This window comes from Dermacentor variabilis, unplaced genomic scaffold (genome assembly GCF_050947875.1).
Source record: "Dermacentor variabilis isolate Ectoservices unplaced genomic scaffold, ASM5094787v1 scaffold_14, whole genome shotgun sequence".
Lineage (NCBI taxonomy): Eukaryota > Metazoa > Arthropoda > Arachnida > Ixodida > Ixodidae > Dermacentor > Dermacentor variabilis.
The window spans coordinates 7,604,788-7,628,443 of NW_027460302.1; the positions used below are offsets into that span (position 1 = coordinate 7,604,788).

Here is a 23,656-nt window from a genome sequence, read left to right on the forward strand (position 1 = left end):
AACTAAATGCGTCCAGCACGAGGATGGACGGGAACGACAACAGTGCGCCGGGCTGGCTACACCAGACGGACTTTATCCAGTCGAGCACAAAATTCTCGTTCATCCAGCCTTTCTCGTGGCATCTCACGACCACATTTTTTGGCAGCTCCTCACCTTTAGGCGCTGTCTTGCACTTGAAGGCGACATAGGGCAGGAGCTTGCGTCCATCTGCCGTGCATGACAACATGGCGGTAACTTGCATTTTCTCGTTGCCAGTGGACCGGACATCAACTTGTTTAGAGTCCTTTTCGTGCATGGTGAGGGGTGATGGCATGTCCAGATAAACCGGCGTTTGGTCAGCACCGTCGATTTGCCCTAGCTGGAAGTTCTTTGACTTGCACAGCGAAATAATGTGGCACTCAAAAGCGACAAGCAGCTCTTCGAACGATTCGGGCAGCTTTTGCGAAATAGAAGTTCGGCGGCGTAAGGAAAATCCACCACGGCACATGTAGCGATAAATCGAGTGCTTGCTCGCTTTGAAGGCGGAGCTTGGTAGCCCTTGTTCTCTTGCAAGTTCCTTAGCTTTTGCCTGCATAAGCTCCATGCTCACAGCTAGATGTGCGGCTCGCTGTTGGCATACGAACTCCATCAGGATGAGTTCAATTTCTGGGAATGTCCCACTCTTCGGGCCGCGAAAGTGTCTTCGCATTCTTCTGCACGCGAAAAGGGATTCCTTCTGTCGATGCCATTAGCGAATGCTTCCCTTGTTGACGCCTAACTGCCTCCTGGCTGCACGGTTGCCGATGTCTTGTGCGGCTAAAATAACTTTTCTCTTGAAAGCAGCCAAGTACTGTTTTCATGGTCCGAACATCTTGGTCCTTCAATGCAGAATAAAAAAGATGCACTTCGCGAAGCATGGTTTGCACCTGTGCTGCCCAGGTGCGCACTCAGCAATAAAGAAACGATGCTGTAGTCACGCAGCAATAACGAAACCAAGCCGTAGCCACGCAGCAAGAATGAAACCAAAGCTTCTAGCCCAAATTTCTGACTGAAATTTTCATTCGTATCCGCATATAGTACGAGGTGAAAATTTGGGACGCTAATAATACGGAAAGAACCTCGTAATATACGGGGGTTTTTACGGTATGTCAAGCTCAGTCTGCATGAAAAACTCCGTCCAGAAGACAAGAAACTTGGAGGACGCTTCAGTTTCGCCTTTAAGAGTGGAACTCGATAACATTTGAATATCCCTGACTGCTTCTCACACCTCTCGGCAACTGCAGCTTATGTAACCATGATGTTTACCGGGAAGCGCTGGCAGCAAATGCTGTGTTCAAAAGCGAGCTTTCTGGTAAAAACATGGCTTGTTGTATGGGCCGATCCCAGAGGTAGTGTTCATCCGCACCAGAAAAATTGCATAATTTTCAGGTTTCTGTTTTTGTTTCGGACTTTGAATATTTAGGTTTGAGAAGATTTAACGTAAGAGGCATGCACTGTCGGTGTTTTGTTTTATGATATTTGTTTGTGGGTTATCATTCTCAAAATTCCAAGGATTAGATTTGTCAAGAATTTAAGACAAGGTATGAGCAACTTTAGTGATCGAATGGTGTAGCAATACAACCTGCATATACAGCAAATCCCCAGTAATTTGGATTTCATGGGGCTGAAGAAAATTTCCAAATTTACCGAATGTCGAATTAACGAGGTGATGACAATAATAACTCAAAAATTGCCTAAAACATCAATACACCTTTACTTCATAAAATAACTAGTTATTGTTGCTTGTTTAGAGTGAGAAATTTACGCGGCAAACAAAATTGTACGGAGTTCTTGTTGTTGGTAGTGCAGTCCGTGCAGACTGTCGTGAGAAACAACACAGATGCCTTCCAAAACTTTACGTGCGTCATCGGCCTCTGTAGCAGTGCAGGCCGGCACTTCGCATGCACCCACGATGGGCACATTTTCACCATAAGAGTTGGGGTCTTCGTCGCCAAGTACATCATCAAGTATTTCGTCGTCGTTGAGGCGACCGACAACGGCTACGTAACTGTCTATCTGAATGTATTTGTCCAGTGGGACGTCCAGAAGCAGGAGTCTGTTGAAGCGTCTGTCGTCTTCCTCGCCATTTTCATCAAGATCCGCATCCCAGGCTTCAAAGGCGTCAGCATCGTGGACAAAGCCGCTGGGTCGGAAGCAGTTCGCCATTACTGTGGGCGGCGTGTTGCTCCACACCTGCACCACCATGTGTGCTGCGCTGAGCAGAGCCACAGTGTATTTTTTGCATGCCTCCATACAGAGCAACGTGCGCTCAAGCACCTGCCTCCTGGGTCGGCTCTTTACATATTGAATAAAAAGCAGCTCGATGTTTGTCAGCCCCGACACATTGTTATGCACGCTGCAGTTATCTCAAACAATTAGCGCTTTGCACGCTTTTGCAGAAAAGCGGCAGTCCAATTTGCGCAGCCAGGTTTGAAATATTTCTGATGTCATCCACGCCTTTCAATTGAAGCGATAGTCTACCGGAAGCTTCGTGAAAGCTTTGAAGCATCTCAGCTTTTCAGCATTGCCAAGTAGCAACAGCGGTAACTGTTCCGTGCCAGCCGTGCTGGCAGCAAGCAAAACAGTTATCCTGTCTTTGCTTCTATTACTGCCAACGCAAGGGTCCCCTTAAAAGGGGGGACGTGGCTTTGAAAATCAACTTCCTTATTTCTTCATGGATTTCGATAAAGATTGACACAAATGTTCAGAATGTCTCCCTGATGCTTCCATAAGAGCTTCAGAGCGATATCTTGAGAACATTTTATTAATTTTTATTGAGCAGAATTTTTCTCCCTCTAGAGAGAGAGAGAGAGAGAGAGAAGGGAGGAAGGAAAGGCAGGGAGGTTAACCAGACTGAGTCCAGTTTGCTACCCTACACGTGGGGAGGTGAAGGGGGAGTGAAAGAAAGACAGCGAGAAAACTTAGGTGTAGGATGTCTATAGTCAGGCAGTCAAGTCTGTTGCCTTAGGTAGTGAAAAAGCGCTCGAACTGCTTTCTGGGCTAATGAACTGTGAGGCCAGGCTCCCAAGATCGCTTCCGTAAATGGCCTGTCATCCTCTAACTCTCCCTCTAACTTTCTGGAGAGCCTGGGGAAATTAAAAAACGTTATAGAAGGCTTGTAAAGTATTGACCGTATAGCTAAACGTGTACTGAAGGTCGTGACACTCTTGCTTTTTTCTTTTTCGCAACACAAATTTTTTGAAGTGTCACTTTTTATGTAACCTTCGCATCAAGCACACTTTTGGGGTAGACGAATAGCCATATCGTAAACTTACAAAGAGTCAAGATAAGAATGTGAGAATGTCACGACCTGCACCGTAGCACAAGGAATGTGACAAAAAGAAATGGAGTAAAAATATGCTAAACAGTAACAAAGAAATCAGCTCCACAAACTGAGCAGAAAGGCAAAAACACAGTTTTGAGAAAATGGCTCTCAAAGTTTCACCTTCTCTTCAGTTCTCTAAAAGGCACCAAATTTGTAGTCTTTGGGGTGTTTTGTGATGTGGGGGGGGGGGGGGGGGACTTCTTGTACATGTGGCCTCTAGTCTGGTGTGCTTCCCCTCCACCCCCTTTTCTTTTTATATGGCATTCTTTGCTGCTGCTGCTAAGAGCATGGTGCATGGGTTTCAAACAAAGTGACATTCAGAACTCTGTGTGGGCATGAATATAGTTCCAGTGTTCTACCTGCAGGCTGCCTGATTGATAGTCTGCAGTACAATCAGTGAGGCATTTTTTTTTCTTTTGGTATAATTGACCATGTTACCGAATGAAAGCTCTAAGTGTCAGCAGCCTTTCAAGTCATCTTTACTTGACAATGGCTGTAGAACTTAGGATCAGAGAGCTAGTGATAGATATGCAGCTGCTAGGCGCTTTCCAGAATTGTACTTTTGTATGATGCCTCCAGCACTTCTGCAGCTAGGTGTCTGTGCCAGCCCAAGGGGCCTAGTGAACAGAGCTCGTGATGAGGTTCTCTTTGTGAAGGGGTGATATGACAGATATCGTTACGAGCTATCGTGACTACATGATAATAGAGTGAACGCACAATATGTTTGGTTGTGAGTCCGTGGTGCCGGTGTGCGAAATGCCTAGCAGCAGATACAAGGAGCCAATGCTCAATGTGCTTAGTCGCGCAGTTCGAGGTGCTGAAGCGCGAAGTGCTCAGCCGCGCAGTCCGAGGTGCCAATGCGCGAAATTCCTAGCCGCGAGCTTTAGGAGTCAACCCTCGATACTCTTATTTGCGCTGTCCAAGGTGCCGACGCGCGATTTCCTAGCCCCGGGCTCGAGGAGTCGACGCTCGATGTACTTAGTCGCGCAGTCGGAGTCTCCTTATGCGTGAAATGCTTAGCCGTGTGTCTAAGGATTGCGTGCACGATGTACTTGGTCAGGAATTCCGAAACACTGAGCGCTGAAAGGCTTAGCTGCATATCTGAGGATTCTGTGCATGAATCTTGGTCATGAAGTCCGTGTCGCTGGTGCTCGGAAGATCTTAGCCGCGAGTCTGAGACGTCCACAAGCGTAGGGATCAGCCATGCTACTGCGATGTCCGCGTAGTGCCTGTTTTGACCCATCGAGATTACGGTGAGTGGAGACGTCCAGATTCGCGAGGTGCAAACAGCCGAGCAGACGACGCGAGCGCTGGGCTGATGGCAAATTGTGCTGGAGTAACGGGGCAGGCGCGGCCATTCGCATACTCCGGCGCGACCTTCAATCATTTCCTTTTTGTGTGCTTGTTTCTGTATGAAGGAGACAGCTCAAGCGGCAGATTTGAAGATGGAGAATTGCGCTTTCCGAGACCAAGACAGTGGTGGTCGGTCGCGCCGTTCCGGAGATATTGTGGCTCGAAAAATGCTGTTCTTTCTTGATTTCCGTGAAATTTTTCGCCGCCTTGGCTGATAAAACGAATTGTTTAGAGCACTTCTACGTGGTTTACAGTGATGATATTTTGGAATGAGATAGAAAAAAAGTTTTAAAAACTGAAAATGTGATTTTCAAAAAATCTATTTCTTGGCCATTTTTCGCGATGCAAAAGCCACATCCCCCCATAAATGTGATTGGTTTATCTGGCAGGGCTGTGTGGAAGAGGGCTGTCTCATCTGCATTAAAAATGTCGCAGGCATCATAATTGGCTAGGTGCGCAGGCAGTCCGGCCTTCCAATCTTTGGCAACACCTTCACTGACAGTCTCTTTCTTGCCACACACGCTTTAAAAGACCAGGTCGTATCTTTTCTTGAATAGGTCGATCCAGTCTTCCAATGCCTTGAAGGCTTTGATGCTGAGCTTCAGTGCCTACTTCTCTGCCTGTGCACAGTTCAGGGGGCCACTCAAAGGCGGCTGTGCGTCGTGCAAATCAGCAATCCATCGTAACAACGCTTCTTCAGGTTTCTCAGCCATTTCTTGTTAGTGAACTTGTCACTGTCGTACGCTACAGAATCTGAGCTTCATTCTTCATGCACGTACTGAGCGTGCTTCTCTCCGCGTCGAACTTATTCATTGTGATTTGCCACAGCACCCCTGCCTTCACGGCTTTCAATATTTCTACCTTTTCTGACAAATCCTTTGCCGCTCACTTCGCCCGCTTCGGTGGGGCACAAGAGCACCTGGGGGCGCAGCCCGCACGGCACAGCAGCGAAGTGACGCTCACAATGCCAACAAAATACCAAGTATCAACGAAAAGAAAAGAAAGAAAAGAAAGCGCAAACAAAATTTAATACTCAGACACACACACACAAAAGAGAAAAGTTTCGTAATCCTCGTGCATACACATTTGTGATGTAAATGATATAGATAAATTATTGAGGTATTTTACAGAAGTGGTGACCTGTTCGTTATCTCTCTTTGTCCCAAAAAGAGCTAAGCGTTTACATAAAAGCAATCCATGGGTTTCTCGTCAGTTAATACATTTAAAACGTCAGCTACGTCGTGCGCGGCAACGAAAACCAAAAAATCCCGAGAGAATATCGGCCCTTAGCACTCAAGTTCGTCAGAAATTAAGAGCATCTAAAACGTCTTTTCTTGCTACAACACTGACTAATTACCTTAAAACATCACCTCAAAAATTTTGGCGATATGTTGCCCGATCAAAGCCTTCAATCAATGGAATAGTTGTAAATGATACCGTGTGCAACAATCCGCAAATTATTGCCCAAGAATTCAACACTCTTTTTGGTTCTGTATTCAGCCGAAGAGATGAGAGTGCTGCAATATATTTAGAATGCGAGGACCATACTAATGATAGCATTTTTATCTTTAAAGAAGGTATAGTCGGTATGTTGCTAAAGTTGGACGTAAAAAAGTCTCCTGATCCTGACAAAATACCGAATGAGTATTTAAAGCGATACTGTGAATGGACTGCATGCTTCTTTGTTAAAATCTTTTCTCTTTCATTAATGAAGGGTGCATTACCAAGTCAATGGTTATTAGCGAGGATTGTGCCTGTTTATAAGGCTGGAGACAGGCTAGACATTAGGAACTACCGTCCGATTTCCATAACCTGTACGGCTTGCAAAATCTTAGAACATATAATTAGTAAAAAGTTAGTTGAATATATTGAAAACAATAACATTTTTTACAACAAACAACATGGTTTTCGAAGGCGTCTGTCAACTGTCACACAGTTATTTGAAACAATACACAGTTTTGCAGAAGCCCTTAATTGTCGCGAACAAGTTGATGTCATCGCTCTGGATTTATCAAAGGCATTTGATAGGGTAAGCCATAGCAAGCTTATTGAAAAACTTTATGGGTATAATGTAAATTCAAAAATTATTAAGTGGATTCAGGCCTACTTACACAACAGACAACAGTTTGTTGAAATAGATGGTGAGTGCTCCTCTTTCCTTCCTGTATCATCAGGTGTACCTCAGGGCTCGGTCTTGGGTCCAATTTTGTTCCTACTGTATATTAATGATATAGCAACTGATGTACATCCTATGATTGAAGTGCGGTTGTTTGCCGATGACTGCCTCTTGTTTTGTTGCGCTAAAAGTGTTTCTGATCAAGAATGACTAAATGATGCTTTATGTCGAATTTATAACTGCTGTGAAAAATGGCATATGCAAATCAATTTTGATAAATCTGTTTGCATGACAGTTACGAATAAGAAAACTCCGTTGATGTTTTCGTACGCTGTAAATAATAATGTCATTAAGCGTTCCACAAAGCTGAAATATCTTGGCATAACTATCACTAGTAACCTCAACTGGAATGAACACGTCGAAAACATATGTGGATCAGCCCAGCGCAAGCTTGATTTGTTACGGCGTAAATTGAGAGATGCTGCACCAGATATTAAACTTAAGGCATACACTACCATTGTTAGACCAAATTTAGAGTATGCTTGCATAATTTGGGACCCTCATCAACAATACATAACAGATAAATTAGAGCGCATTCAGCGAATGGCGGTTAGGTTTATTTTTTCTGATTACGACAAAACGCACTCAGTAACCTCCATGCTCGCCAGGGCTGGTCTCACTACGTTGGCTGTGCGCAGGAAAATTGCGCGCCTTAAGTTTTTATATCAACTCTATCACAATAAGCTGAACCTGAATTCCAGTTTGTATTTGAAGCCTCCTGGAAGGGTTTCACCACGAACTAACCACAATCACGCTATAATGCCTTATGTGCCAACAGTTGATGTCTTTAAGCACTCTTTCATTGTCAAGACAATTGTTGAGTGGAATAACTTGAATTCTTGTGTGCTTCCGAGCAATAACAGGGTTGACTGTTTTGAAGAAAACTTGACTGCGTTCTTTGCGTGAACTTTGTGCTCTGTATTCCAACCCTGTAACAGCCCGGCAGGGCTCACAGTATTGGAAATAAATGAAAATAAAAAATAAAGTGATAAGCACGATAGAAACGCCAACAACAACAACGAAAGAAGCTGCACAACTCCGCAACCACACAACCGCAGATGCAAAAGACAGTGTGAAAAATGGTGGATGGGTGGACGGTAACACACTAAAATAAACATGGAGAAATTATGTAAAAGAAGGTGTGTACAGCTAGGGTAGCTAGCATAGACCAATAACTACTGTGCAACCATAGGGACGCATAGGTAGTGCCCACTGCCAGAAGCGATTGCAGTCAGAAGTATGTCATAGCCGTCATTTTTTTTTACAGGTTTGTATTATAGTAATGAATAAACATGGCGGCCTTGACATATTTCCGGCCTTTTGGCACTTCCAGCACATGCAAGCGTGGCCTTTGAGATCGGCGCATACTACTCAGACCCGCCATTGTAGGTGGTTTGATCTGGACTCCCTCTGTTGCCACCCGATCTTATATGCCTGATGTGCCTCTGAGCTTTACGAACTGTCCGAAGTAACGGAAGTACTACCTAATATGTCCGAATTAACGAGAGTTTGCTGCCATAGGGTTACGTGCAAGTTTGACGGGACCAGACGGTGTGTCCGAATTAACGGGGGCCGAATTGACGAGGTCTTGCTGTACTGCATGTCATATAGCAAGGTGTGGCATATACATATAGTACATATATATAAACTGAAATTTTCGCTCACAGACAACTCTGCCTACGCTGATGCCGACATCGACACCGAATTTTCTGCGACATGGGGCCCTTAACACTGTCACGTTCAAAGTTGTGGTCATTGTATCTGACATGGGGTCATGACATATTGTTATATACAGTGGAATCTCGATGAACATAAATCACTTAAACCTAACTGCTGCTTAAATAGAATGCAATGCTCTCTGCAATTTCTCTCACTAAATGGAACTCCTGATGTCTTTTTTCTCATAGCCATAATGTGTAAGTTTATACGTTTAAGTTGCCTCATCATTATAGCGATCTTGGAGGCCACAATGGCAGCATGCTAGCGTGGAGTTCTCCGTGTGGCACCTTGCTGGCGCCGCACGCAATCTCGAAAGCTGCGGTGGCAGTGCTCCCGTTCTTGCCTAGTTTTCCGTGCGGCACCGCCTGCACTGCGTTTTGTACAGAAGATTTGGGCCAGTTTGAAACAGTGGTCGCTTAAGTGTTGCTATCGATATTCGCACGGCCTAAGTCAGCGTGAATGCAGCATGACGCGTAACTGATGTAAAAAGTTGCGAAGAGCTGTCCGTTAAGGTTCGTCGACGCTTCATTTACAGTGTTGCCGAAAATGGCTCGCAATGGTGTTCTGCCTTTCTTTCGAACTTGGCACTGTTTCAGCCTAAGTGAAATTTAAAAAAATTTAACTTTGCGGCTCCGGCACGTGTGCAGCCGATGCTGCTGCTGTAATGGCAAGACCTTTGTAAAATGCCAGCACGGTGTAGTAGTTTCCGCTTCCAGCCAACTGGAATGCTTCATTATAGTGTGCAGAATCCACTTGTGTCCCACTGTTAGCAAAACATATAGCAAGCTCTCGAAAAAGAAATTGCCACAGTGGTGCTCTGGACCGGCCGGGCACCGTTTTAAAAAAGCTACGCTGCTACATTTCATTCTTTAGATTACGTTTTTAACAGGAACTTGCAGCTAAATGTGGGAAAGTGCCGGATGGTGTCCATTTGTAACTGCCAATGCCATCTTCAGTGTCATTAATTTTTGCTCATGTTGAAGGGCAAGTTCATATGTAATGAATTACTGACACAACGGCAACTTGTGGAACTATCGAGCGCATTACAACTGAGCTTGACTGTAGTGCTCCTAGAAGGCACCGCATGTCAGTGCTTAAAAACACTGTCGTGAATACTGGACAGCTGACAGTTGAGGCAGAAACATTAAAGGGTTAAATGCATGCTACTAATTTTTCTGGGAATATTGACGGCCTCATCTACTGCACACTGCCAAGTGCAAACTAGTCCACATGTAGATCCCACTTGAAACCACTTCTGTCTGGTGCAGGTTCGTCTGCCACTGCTGACGGTGCAGGAGCTTCTGAATGTGGTGCGCCCCACGGGGCTTGTGTGCCCCAACACTCTGCTGGACGCGATAAAGCTGCGCACCGAGACACGGGACGCTGACCGCCCTTACCGAGGATGCTTGCGTCAGTGCCTCTCTCTCGCATGCCTGTGGCTTTGAGTTCCCTCACTCACTAGTGTTCCCGCCGTGTCATCACCATCAACCTACTGAGTGTTGCATAAATAGGAGCACCAGCTATGGTACGGCATGCTTCCAGGTACACCCGCTGGCACTATTGAGCTCAAATTTCACGCAGAGCTAGCGTTTTGCAGTGGGTTCAGTTTACTAATACATCTGAAAGCCTTACTCGCCTGTTTCATTATCAATAAAGCCGGAGCACTTGCCATCTGTGGCAATATCAGTAAAAACACCAAGAATATTGGTGCAATGGTAGAGCTCTGCGATCTGTCACCAAAATGGTGGGATTGCAGTATCAGTTGTCGAATGTATAGGTGTAGCATGAAATTTGTTGCAACACAGTAGGTGCCTAATGAATAAGACAACAGCAAGAAATGCCAGCAAAGGAACGGGAAGCAGAGCCAATGAAGCGTTCATACGCTTTCTCTTGTCGGCTGCTTCATTGGTCTTGACTTACAGCCACCACTTGCATTTGACCTTGTGTCACTTCAACAATGCAAGTTTAATTGAGATGTGCTCACTACTGTGCTCTTGCGCAGAATTAGGCCCGTGTAACTTTTCCTAAGTTTCACACTGCACACACTCTCGAGAGTGCTGCTTTCTGTGTGTGTAAAGAGAGTTTGCAGTACAGTAAAACCGCGTTAAATCAAACCCGCTTAAACAATACTTTCATTTTAAAAGTAGTAATGTTAAATCCCCAGCTCAGTGGCCATTGAACATAATGTGTTTTGCATCTGCATAAACCGTACCAGCTTATTGCGTACGTATTGGTTAACACGTAGTGTTTCCACTTTTCGTCGCGCAATCACGGTGGTGTGTCGTCTCCGTCGGGCGGCCCGGCAGAACAACAAGCCTCAGGGATCAGAACAACAACCTCCAAGCGCCCTGTGCGTTTGCGCGTGAAGCCACATCAACATCATTTCGGTGCCGTGCCAGAGAGTGTTGTGGTGTCATGCAAGCAAGGACTCGCGTCATGCCGAAGCAGGATAAAAAAGACGCCGGGTGCGCAGCATAGAAGAAAAATTAGACATCACTCGTGCTATCGAATGTGGTACAAAAAAGTCAGCGCTGGCACGTGACAGGGATCTACTGTTGACTACGGTGTGTAGCATTAGGAAGGCGAAGAAGTTGCTCGGAAGCGCTGCTGCCACCATGAAGAGAGGTTGGCTACAAGGTTGGAATTTTCGCCATCGTTGCATTTGTTGTTGCCGAATTGTCTCCTAGCGACAGTAATGAAGACGACACGAAAGCGACAGCATGGGCGATTCAGGCCCAACAGAGGCAGAATCTGCGCATTACGTCCCGCAATGAAAGAGGCGCCCCGCGACTTCTGCAGCACTACCGCCCGTGTGCACGGAGAACATGCAACGCCAACGAGGAATCTGTCATGCGAATGTTTGCTGAGAAGAGGGGGCTGGCTGAAAAGCTGGCTGAAAAGCTGGCTCGCAGCTTCAGTAAGGTTGAGGCCACTGTCGTTGCTGCTAGGCTACCGCGACATCAAACGAAAATAACACTTTTCTTGGATGAACTGAATAAATACTGCATGTTCTTTCCACTTTCATCACATTCTCTCTGAGTTCCGTGTTGCGTTTTTGACAGGTAAGTGGGCGATATCATGCTATTTCGGTTAAGCAGTACTATCGTTTAGTACAGACTTTTCTGGAGCTCCGGCCAACTACGGTTTAACGAGGTTTCACTGTAATGCCATCTGTCACAGCTATTTTGAAATATGCCTGCCACCATACAGTGCAGTCCACGTATAATTATCAACATACAGTCAAATCTCGATAATTTGAACTCAAAGGGGCCCGAAAGTTTGTTCGAATTAAAGGAAGCCCATTGCATGGAGGACTCGCCTGCCGCGGTGCATGTGCACTGAGCCAACAGAGGAGTGGGAAGTTGCACAAGATTGATTCACACGCATTTACAAATTACAGTCAGTTATTAGGTGTGTGTCCGTGCTTGTACTGTAATAGGAGGAGGCGGGTGCATGCGTGTATAATAAAAGGAACATATGTCCAATTCATGGTTATATTGCGCTTAGTTTTACAGTGACGATATTAAGTGAAGGACAGGACGTGGACGTACGTAGCGCAAGTACGTCCACATAATCGTCCTTCACTAATATCGTCACTGTAAAACTAAGCGCAATATAACCATGAACCTTCACCAACTAGCCCCTTTCATTGCTTTACTAAATGTTATTTCGAGTACATCAGGCTTCTACATCCCTAACCTTCCTCTGCTTCCTCGCGCTTTATATTTCGTCGACAACATTGCGAAGGCCAGGCACAGAACTCGCACCCTCATGTGCGCCTTGAACAACAGTGTGTCTTCACCTGTGCTGGCTGGTCTACTCAGAAACGTCGCCCCTACGGAAAGAACGGCAAGACGCCTCTGCAAGATTCTTCGAGCGGAAACGTGGCGACGTCTCTTCCGAGACCACATTGCGGCGATATGCGAGGAAACAATGGACTCAGCGGCTTCAACAGCAATGATCAGGTATTTCTACAACTTGGCAGAGTTGCATGCCGAAAGCTTATGGAAAGGCTCATTCAAAAGCCTCCCTAGAAGAGAGAAGCGTAAGCCTTAAGGAAGCGGTGCTGTCAACCTATCCAGTAGAAAGATCCCCGATTATGTACAATAGACCCTAAATAAGGGACCAAAACACGCAATTGAACCTCTGCTAACGACAGTACAGTTCCTGGCCATGGTACGCTCAGTCGTGGAAAAGACCCCCGAGCCAGAAAAAGGGACGTGCATCCAAGAAGTTTTGGCGGGAGTGTCGAAAAAGAGCCTAGTAGAAAAACCCAAGCCTGCAGGAACAAGCAGAGTGACTAGGTACCTCAAGAAAGAAAATCTAAAACTGCTCCTCTCAGACAAAACAGGCGTGTTTGTCGTGATGAACGTTCCTGAATATGAAAAAACCCGCCCAAGAAAGTAATCCGCAAGAATTTCGCAAAAAGCGACATTACATACAAAGCAATTGCAAAACTAAAAACCGAAGCCGGCAGAACATGTGAAAGCATGGGCTTGACAAGATTGGCAAAGCGTGTGAAAGAGAGCAAAGAACTCACTCTGAAACCATTTTTCACGGTAAAAACCCACAAACAGGGAATTCCTTTTAGGACGATTGTTGAAGACCGCGGAACCTGGCAAAGATGCATCGCGGACTACCTTCAGGCATGTTTGAATTCCTTACCCTTCGGCGACCCATTCTTGATCCGCAACTCTGACGAAGTTATTGCAACACTAAAGAGTAGCCCGCCGATGTCTTGTTTTTCAATAGACGTGAAGGACCTGTTCTACAGTGTCCCGAGGCCAGCGGTGGTACAAGCTGTAGAAGAAGCCATCGACACATTGGGCTACACCAAATTTCAGGACGTGTGCAAGTGCAGCATTTCTAGTTTTGTGACCTTGCTAAAACTGTATCTACATAGTGCGTTTATCGAATATGGAGACAGTGTGTATGAGCAGAAGGACGGTACCGCTTTTAATTCTTGTATAGCTCCCGTGCTTTCTGACTTATTTTTGAGTGTGGGAGACAGAAAACTTGCTGCCTTGTTTGAAGAAACTAACATAACTACCTGTTTCAGATATGTTGACGATTATTTGGTGTGCATGAAAGAATGCCAAATTGATCCATTTAGCATAGAAACTGTCATCAGCATGTTCAAGAAAGCGCATAAAGGTTTAGAATTCGCGTACGAGACTCCTTCCGAAGGTCGATTGCAGTACCTTGACATAAACATTAGGCTCAGAGGCTCCCACATCTGCTGGTGCTACAAAACTAGAGGAGAAAAAGAAATCCTGAGGTATGACTCTTGCCATTCTAAAATCATAAAAAGAGGCATCGCCAAGGCTTGGATCAGTCAAGCAGTTGAAAAATCATGCCGCCATGCTGTGAGGGAGAGCATCGATATTCAAGGAAGCTGCTTAAGAAACAGTGGGTACCAGAAGAGTATGGTGGTGCAAATCAGTGAAATCTTGTTGCCCGAAATCAGAACCAACAGGTAAAGGCAAAAAACACAGGAAAAAGAAAAATTGAAAAAAATGCGTGGTGTTGCCTCTGTGTTGCCATGGCTTGTCACATAGAATAAAAAAGACAGCCCAACGCCATGATGTTCAAGTACTGTTCTCCACTCCAAAAAAACTAAAAGGCATGTGCAAGAGGGTGAATTCAGGATCTAAAGAGGGCAATCCTAGTGCTACGGTCTGTCAGACTAACCACGTGAAAAAGTATGTGGAATGTGCTACTTCAGTGGTTTACCAAATCCCACTAGATTGCGGGAAACTATACATTGGGTCAACTGGACGTTGTCTAAATGATAGGTTACGGGAGCACAAATAGACGTGCCAGCTTCTGATGGCACCTAGCAACTTGGCTGCGCATTGCAAACAATGCAAATGCTCTCCACTACTAGAAAGCATCACAGTCATTGGCACATCAGAAACAAAAACGGAGCGAGAAATATGGGAGGTGCTTGCGATAGCTAAAGAAAAAGAGATGTGCGTAAGCACTCCGTCCATCGTGCTTATCGAAGCTGAGGTTGAGTTTGCCAGGGCGAACAGGTGCAAGTGAACGATGTATGCCTTGCCCGAAATATGATCACATGTTGTCACCTTGTCATATCTTTTTATATCCCCCCCCTTCCCCGCGCCATATCTCCTTGTATATAAGCGCGTTCTTTAACACTATTAAACAGTTGGTAGCTGCGCTGCGTACGTCCACGTCCGGTCCTTCACTTAATATTGTCACTGTAAAACTAAGTGCAATATAACCATGAACATTCACCAACTAGCCCCCTTCATTGCTTTACTATATGTCCTATGACAATTGCCCCTTTGAACTTTGGTATGCTTCACCGCGTAAGACTGCTGTATGGGGGCGAAGTTGACTTTCGAAAACCAGCATTATGCAACACACTGTGCTTTCTGCGCTCCAAAGCCATTGGCGAAAATTACAAAGGCTGCGTCGGCGCCATTGCTAGCAGCGGCGAATTGTTTGAATGAAAAACAAGGAACCGAACAGCAAGAAGCTTGGTAGTGAACGTCGAAGTAGCTAACCCTCGCATTGCCGTGGTGTGGCTATGGCTGCCAGCGGGTCTGCGCGCGAGAGCGCTGGCTCGAGGCGGCATGATAATCAGTATGGCTGTGGGGGTGGGGCAGTGGCACAGCTAGGTCGTCTGGCACCCGAGGCCCATAAGTCTTCTGTCACCCCCCCCCCCCACCTCCCCATCCTGGTGTAGTCAGAAAAGCAAGGATATCGAAAATTTCCGGGGAGAAGGGGGCTGATGTTTAAGCACAAGCACAGCTGCCTTGGATACCGCGCATGTCCCCTGGAGCCCCCCCCTTTCGCTTTTGTTCCCAGAGATCGTGAATGTAGCAGGTACACACTCTGTTTTATTTTCTGCACCAAATAACACGGGGTGTTACATTGATAACTTGTGATTAGCAGATTTGCTCATCTACTGTCAGACTGCAAGCCTTGGCAGCCAATATAGATGCAACATTGAGGAAAGTATGGTTCACAAACAGCAAAAATATTTCAATAAAGTTTTACTTAGCGATTTTAGAAACATATTGCATTTGTGACATTGAAGCCTCACAGTTATGTGTTTCCCAGCAACAACTTCACAAAAGTCGTCGTAGGTACTACGGCGTGCAGTATTTGGGCTAAGCGTAGCCCCGAACCCAAACAAAAATTTAATAGCTTGTCAGTGATGCTGATCTCCCACCCTATTAGAAAATTCCACCTGCTTCCCTGTTACGTGGGCGCCAATGCTATGACAATTATAAGTTTTCATTCTGATCCATAAATTCGATTGGATACGAATATTCGAAGCAAATTGAATGTATTGCTGGCTGTGTGGGAGCAAACATGGTTCTTAGCATTTATTTCTATCTAATCTATGGAAGCGTGTCTGATTTTGTGCAGAATTTTGTAATAATTTCATGTCTCTGGCAAAATTTTGTCTGTAATGTTTTGCCACTGGAGTCTAAGCTGTGCAGGAAAGCCGGCGTCTCAGTAGCAAGGGGCATGGGTTTGCGAACAGCGAGAGTGCACTCTTTTTGCAGGTTCCACCCCCAATGCTGAGCTTATTGCTTGACAGCAGTTGCGATGAATGACGGCTGGTGCAGGGTCAAATGGCTCTGAGTTTATGGGAAAGTGATGTGGTACAATAAGGCAAAGGTTGGCAAGAACTGACAACAAGCGGAAATTACTAAATTTTCCAAAGCTAACACCTTCTGGATGGCATTTTCGAGGCACAATAATCGTGACATTTTCCTTGCTTAGTTCTGTTTAAACGAACGATGCCGAGACAGGGCAAAAAGATTGCTTACATGAGTTTGTTTCTGCCATTATTACCGCGCAGCACATCCCACCCGTGCGCCGATTGTGGAAGCCACAGAGAGCATCGCAAGTTGGTGCAGCACGCCACAAGGTGGTGCCAGCTGCTTGGCGTCCACGTCACCCACGGTTGGGCTCCGTGTGTCTAGAGAGAAAGAAAGAAAAAGAAAAGCGAAGCAGTGCCTGCACTTTCTACAGTCTCTCTCTCTCTCTCAGCGAGCGGGGAAGCAGCTTCAAGCAGTGGTAGCAGCACACAGCACAATTAGTAGAAGTTGGTACTGACAAAGCACAAGGCTGTGTTGCTTAAGCAACTGCAAATTTTGCAGGACTCCAAGTACTAGCTCGCGCCATCAGTGATATCGACGATTCGAAAAACTGGGAGCACGCAATCGTGAAGGCTGAACCAGTGGCCATGCCGATCAATGAAAAAAGCTGGCTTTGTGCGCATCGGCAAAACCGCCATGGGTGAAACGAACACCGTGGAAGCCACTGACATTACCGAGCTCTGGAAGCAAGTTGCTACTGATGATGAAACAGCTTCAATGGAGAAGTTTCCGAGTGCAGATAGTCGTGCGTCATTCTGCAAAGAGATTTCCGACGGGGCGATCGTTGCTGCAATATATGGCTGCATTGTGCGACAGAGATGACAGCCGCAGCAGTGACGACGAGATTGACAGTGGTCTGTCTTTGACACCGACCCCATTGCCCATGCAAAGTGCACTGTCATCGATCAAATCGCTCATTGTTTTTATGCATGCGAAACTATTGCCGCCAGTGTTCATGTAGCAGCTAAATGCGATGCACAATGCAGTTGTGAATATGAAACTACTGCAAAAGCAAGTGCAGATTTCTTACTATTTCAGTGCACCTAATGCTTGACACATTATTCAGAGGTGTGAATAAACGTCTTATCTTTCAGGGCCTGCTCTCTGCAACATCTATCTTTAGCATAAGTGGAAAATTTGGTTCCGGAACTACAAAGGCTTGTTCAGCAGCTTTTTTTTCTTTTTTTCTGGCAGTCCTGATATATCAAGGATCAGTTATAATGATCGGACTTTTCGTTCTTCTTGATATCGTTATAAGAGCACTGCACTGTAATGTTTACAGATGGTGCCACTGTTCACAGTTGCACTGCAATCATCCTTTCTTTAATGGGGTTGCCACACAGTTTGGCTTCGTTGCGAATGAAGCACGCAAGCAGTGCTCACAAACATGGCATTAAACGGAACCCCCTGCAAAGATGCTACCTCCTTGCGGTATTCAAGCATAAGTCAGCCACCAGTTAAGCGGAAACAGCCGTCTCTAGCAGGTGCTCCTAATTATGCGACACCCAGCACTTATGTCCGTTTGCTGTTACCTCGGCCTCTGCGGGCTGTAGGTGTCTTACTTGAACATTCTGGTACCCTAACTGTAATTAGGCCACTGGTTATCTGCTCTGTGCATTACATGACCTGTCTAGCTGCACTTCTTGCTCTTAACATTCCATCTTAACTGCCCTCGTTTACTCTCTGAATCCATTCTCCTAGTTTTATTTACTACAGTACCCTCAGGGCCCACAGAAGGTGTGTCCAATGGGGCACATAAAAATTGTAGACACACCATTTTGTTTTATCTAAACATTATTTTTACAATTTCTTCTTCTATAGCTTATTGCGCAAATATCACTTTCTTTTAAGTATATATTATTTTTCTCCAAGTTATTTCGACCCCTTGCCTTAGTAGTGGTACAACATATTGACTATTGGGCAAAAGTGCTACGACCGGAAGCACTGGTGCTGCTGGCACTTCCTTGTCATAAGTTGGATCACGTGACACAGCTTTGCCCTGGTTAGTGCTCGCATAGATAGCAGGAACCCATATTTTCACGTGGAGTAGAAGGCATCGTAGAATTTCTTGCCATATTACCTGTAGGGAAGTGCGGTGCCACTCAGTGTCTATGCAAGTTTTTTATTGGGCACTGTGCCACCTTGAGAATGTCAATATGCAGGTGGGCAAAGCTTCTCTCGAACATGGTTTGGCTTAAAACTTTATAATTTGTGCACAAATCATGCCTTCTTATAATAACGTCATCATATGAGCCTTCACTAGCGCCTAGTACATCTTTTCTTATTGTTTACTGTCATTAAATGCAGTCCAGACCCACAATAACGAAATTGCCTGGAATTTCGTTGGTGCGAGACTCGGACAGAACAGACAGGAAAATAGCTTGCAAAACAAAAATTTATTGCCAATGGTCGGTATGCTTACTTTGCTGAGCCTCACCTTGCACCAACTTGGCAGCTTTCCCTTCACACTCCGAAAAAGTGGCCCATTGCTACGTCGTTGTCGTGCCCACTGAAGAAACAAACGAATTATGTCGAAGGCATCTAATACTTCCCGTCAGTTCATCTTCTTCTCGTATTGTTTGGGTCCTCGGTGGTCCTCGGCTTCGCACACATTACTTATTGTAGCGTCGTCGGTCATCTCCTCATGCACAAAGGCATCTTCATCCGCGCAGATTAACTCGTTGACACTGAGGCCATCTGGAGCATTGTTTTCCATGGTATAAAGTTCACCCCAGGCATTGGTCAGCGATGGCGGCACTTCACCTGCAGCACTGCTATCGAGTGCGCCTTCGGGCAAATCTTCCTCTGGTGCCGCTGGAACGGTGTATGATGCCTGCTGAGTTTCAAGGAGGCCAGCGTGCTTAAAACAATTTGCAATCGTGGTAGGACAGATCGCAACCCATGTGGTGGCCACCATCTTAAGTGCCGTGAAGATGTCCATGTCAGTGAGGCGCTTGACCTGGAGGTGCAGCAGCAGACACTGAATCAGGCTCTCTCTCTGTAGGCGCACTTGACACTGTGAATGATGCCTTGGCCGAGCAGCTGCAGCACGGAGGCGCAATTTGGTTGGTGGGGGGGGGGGGGAGGAGGAGCCGTGCCACTCTGTGCGGGTGGATGTCCAGCGAAGCTGTTTAGCACACCACACAGGGTTAAGCAAGGGTGCAGTTAAACCTCATCAAACCGTAGTTAGCCAGAGCTCGGAAAAAGTACATACTAAACGGTAGTAGTGCTTGAGATTGCCCACTTCAAAAGCGTAACTCAGAGAGAGTGTGATAAAAGGGCAAAAACATGCAGTATTTATTCGCTTTGCGCAACGATTGGCTCATTTGTGCAAGATTCGCGAGGCAGGCAAGTGCAGTCGAGAATTCCTATCCGGATCGGGCTTGATCGCGATCAGAAGTGTTCGTGTGACACCGGTAATACTGAAGCTGCAAGCCAGCTTTTCAGCCAGCCCCCTTTTCTCGAGAAACACTTGCATGGCAGCTTCCTTGGCATTGCATATTCTTCGTTCACGGGCACGATAGTGCTGCAGAAGTCGCGGGGTGCCTTTTTCATTGCGGGGTGCTGTTCTCATCATGACGATTGTATTCACGAGGCTGACGTAATGTGCAGCTTCTGCCACTGTCAGGCCTGAATTGCCCGTGCTGTTGCTTTCTGTGTCGTCCTCATCACTGTCGTTAGGTAATACTTAAGCAACACAGGCTACGATGGTGAAAAGTCGAACCTCGTAGCCGACATCTTTTTGCGGTTGCAGCAGCGTAGCCAAGCAACTTCTTCGCATTCCAAATGACACACAACATAGTCAGCGGTAGATCCCTGTCGCGTGCCAGTGCCGAGTTCTTCGTGCCACGTTCGATAGCTCGAACAATGTCCAATTTTTCTTCTATGCTGAGCACCCGGTGTTTTTTATCCGAGCTTCGGCATGATGCGAGTTCTTGCTTGCATGACGCCGAAATTATGTTGATGTTGATGTGGCTTCATGTGCAAATGCACAGGGCACTTGGAGGCCGTTTTTCCAATCTCCGAGGCTTGTTGTTCTGATGGGCCGGCCGATGGAGACGACGCACAGCCGTGATTGTGCGATGAAAAGTGGACACTACGTGTTAACCGACACATACGCAATAAGCTGGTATAGTTTATGTGGATACAAAATGCATTATGTTCAATGGCTGCTGAGTCAGAAATTTGACTTTACTACTTTTAAAACAAAACTACTGTTTAAGTGGGTGCAGTTTAACGAAGTTTTCCTTATTTATTTTCCTCATTTGGTAAGGATAGTGATGATAGCTTTGTGATTACTGTGATATAAAGTGATTGGTTCGGTTACTACCTTAGACAGAATCTTGGCCAAGGTAAATGTATACATGACCGTACTTTAGTAGTTGAGTGACTTGGATTGGTGTGGCACTTCAAACCAAACTCTTCTAGCATAAGCTAGCATTATTATTGTTATTAGGAGCGGTGTGCTTAAAGCCTGCTGAACCTTTGCCACAGGTGGGTAGGGATCGTCCCACGCTCACATTTTTTATTGTTGAGGCACAAACATGAAAAACACCTGGAAATATTTATTATTATCATTAATATTAGGGGCTGAGTGCTTGAAGCCTGCTTCCCCTCTACCATGGTTTAGCCCAGTATTGCACTACCGCCGGGATTGGCCCTTATTTTTGCCAACGGACTTGACAAATGCATTGTGGGGTAGAGTGATACAGCTTTGCAGTAAAAAACATGCGCACATTTCCGAGGTCCACCTCATCAACCAAAATTGTAGACAGAGAGCTGCACGAAATTTCGAATTTGTCAGTGGTCTCCATCTTCTTGCCCTTTTCAAGCCGGGCAGCAATTGCATCCTTATGTTTTAAGTGTCACAAATGTCAGCTTTTTTGGCTAAAGGTGGCATCTTGGCAGGCTGGCAAAGCAGATGGTCCGATGACCACACGCACGCAGCTGTTACACGTTGGCACCAACCCCACTCACTGACCATACTGCGCACACACAATCATGTGCACGGTGCACAAAGCCTGACAAAGTGTAATCGGCGTCTTCAGGGGTGGATTTGGCTAATCAGTGATTATTTATTTATTTATTTATTTATTTATTTATGACACCCTCAGGATCAACAGACATTACAGAGGGAAGTGGTACAAAATACAGAAAAACAAAATTTCAACTACAAGAAGCAGCAAAATGTTTCTAGTTATGCGATAGTAGTTATGAAGAGACAAAATACATGTTAAAAAAAATACTATATATATACAAAGAAGCAGTCCAGTTTTTCTTATTATACAATAATAGCTATAAAGAGGCAGAATACAACAAGATGCTACAGAGCATTGGTTAATGAAGTCACAAATTTTTCATGAACTGAAATTGTTATTACCAATTAGGGAAGGCAATTCCAATCATTTGATGTGCGTGGTATGTAGGACTGTAAGAATGATTGTTTTACACAACGGAATGCCACCTTTACGAGCATGCTCCAGACTGTGTGAAATGTAATGGGGACGAAGTATTAGTAAATGGCGCAGGTAGGGATGATGATACAGTTTGTGAAAAAGGCTTAAGTGAAGCATCGCACGTCTGAGAAGCAAGCGTAGGTAGTTTAAGGTTAGCTTTCATTACCGTGATGCTCGCGATACGATTGTACTTAGAGAGCATAAAACGGACCGAATTATTTTGCACCATTTCAAGCGAATGTACCAAATTATTATAATGCGGATTCCAAACCGAAGTGGCATATTCTAACTTAGGGCGAATGAGTGTTTTACATAGCATTAGTTTGAGAGATGAAGGTGATTTTGCAAAGTTACGATGAAGATATCCGAGCATGTGATTAGCGTTGCAGACAACGTGAGAGATGTGAGTATACCATGTTCGATTGCTACTGATGTGAACTCCGAGGTACTTATATGAAGATACGCTGTTAAGTAGTGAATTATTTAAGTGATAAATGGGTAAACTAGTAATCATTCTAGGCACTCGCATGAATTTGCATTGTTTAATGTTTAGTTCCATAAGCCATGTATTACACCACTCAAAGACTGCGTTAATGTCAGCTTGAAGAAGAGCGGCGTCATTTGGCCTTGTTATTTTTCGGAAAATTACGCAATCATCTGCAAGCAAATGAACGGATGAGGAAACGCAGGATGGTAAATTTTAATATAGATGAGGAAAAGAAGAGGACCACGGACTGAGCCTTGCGGTACACCTGAATGGACTATGCATTCTTCAGACGCCGTTAGCTGAAACAAACTGAGAACGGTTAGCAAGAAAACTTTCAATCCAGATTAAAATGCAGGGGTCGAGTTTAAGTAGTCTTCCATCTTTTACTCTTCTTTGTGCCTCTTTCTTTCATGCTTCTTTCTGTGGCCATATAGCTACGCACACAGTGAAATGTAACCTCTGTACTCACGGGGATGCCACACAGTCGCACTTTCCAAACGGTGTTGCTTGTGCACGCTTGTGCTTTGACATAGTTCAGGTGTCCATCTCGAGCAAGACAGTTGCGGTGTCCTTGGCAAGAATTGTGAAAAACAAACAAAAAGCAAGGAAAACATTGGCACTTTTGAGGTGACGCGGAGCTACCTTTTTGTCGCTAGTTTTCTCGGCATCAGCATCTGTTTAGCATACTTCACTCTTATTATGCGGTGCTTCGGTTGTCCGTGGCAGCGAAATCTATGGAAAATAGCAACAGCGTGTGCCGAGAGCCAACGGCGACGTTTTTATGGATAGCTCGTATGGTGACAGTTTATGAACTGATGGGCGGAATGGTCAATTTTGGGGCTTTCACGATAACAATCTTTCAAAATAATGAGCAATTTACCGTGGTCACCTGAAGCTCGTTGATATAACGAGCTCCAGGGGGCCGTGCTAAGTATCAAGATTTCACTGTATTTCTTTTCTTGGCATTCACTGTGCTAGAAACCAGAAAACAACATTGAGTCTCGTCCACTCACTGCTGAGAGGAATGAACAGCACATGATTACGTCCTGCCGTTGACTGACCATCTGCACAAAATGAATGACACACTTATCCTGAACGCCAGCAGAACTTCGCACTATGTACAACTAGAAAACAAGAAACACTGCACACAGTACAGGCGAGACAGGATAGAGCTTGTCCTATACATTGTTTCTTGTCCTTGTCTTCTTGCGTTATAAATTTTACTTCTTTGTTCTAGATCAACTAAAGGATACATCTTGCTTTCTTGAAATATTTTCAGTCTAATCACGTTGCAGCTAAGTGTCAAATACGAAACATGCTAGATGCTTGCATCATCAAATTGTTATGCAAATATGAGGCAGCATGTAGCAGTATGCAGTATAACCCACTTATAACGATACCGGTTTTAACAATATAACGGTTATAACAATATAACAGTTATAACAATGAGAAACTGCTGCACAGTCAACATTTGTAAGTTTT

General features: G+C 45.2%; 1 protein-coding gene across 3 annotated transcripts in view; it reads left to right on the forward strand.

Annotated features, from left to right (window-relative positions):
- The window catches only part of BTBD9 (BTB (POZ) domain containing 9), a 192,492-nt gene that overhangs the window by 58,487 nt on the left and 110,349 nt on the right, over window positions 1-23,656 (forward strand). For all 3 annotated transcript variants that reach the window (XM_075677978.1, XM_075677979.1, XM_075677980.1), the window contains exon 6: window positions 9,860-10,001. In XM_075677978.1, the coding sequence (XP_075534093.1) occupies window positions 9,860-10,001 (142 nt within the window). The remainder of the gene's footprint in view (window positions 1-9,859; window positions 10,002-23,656) is intronic.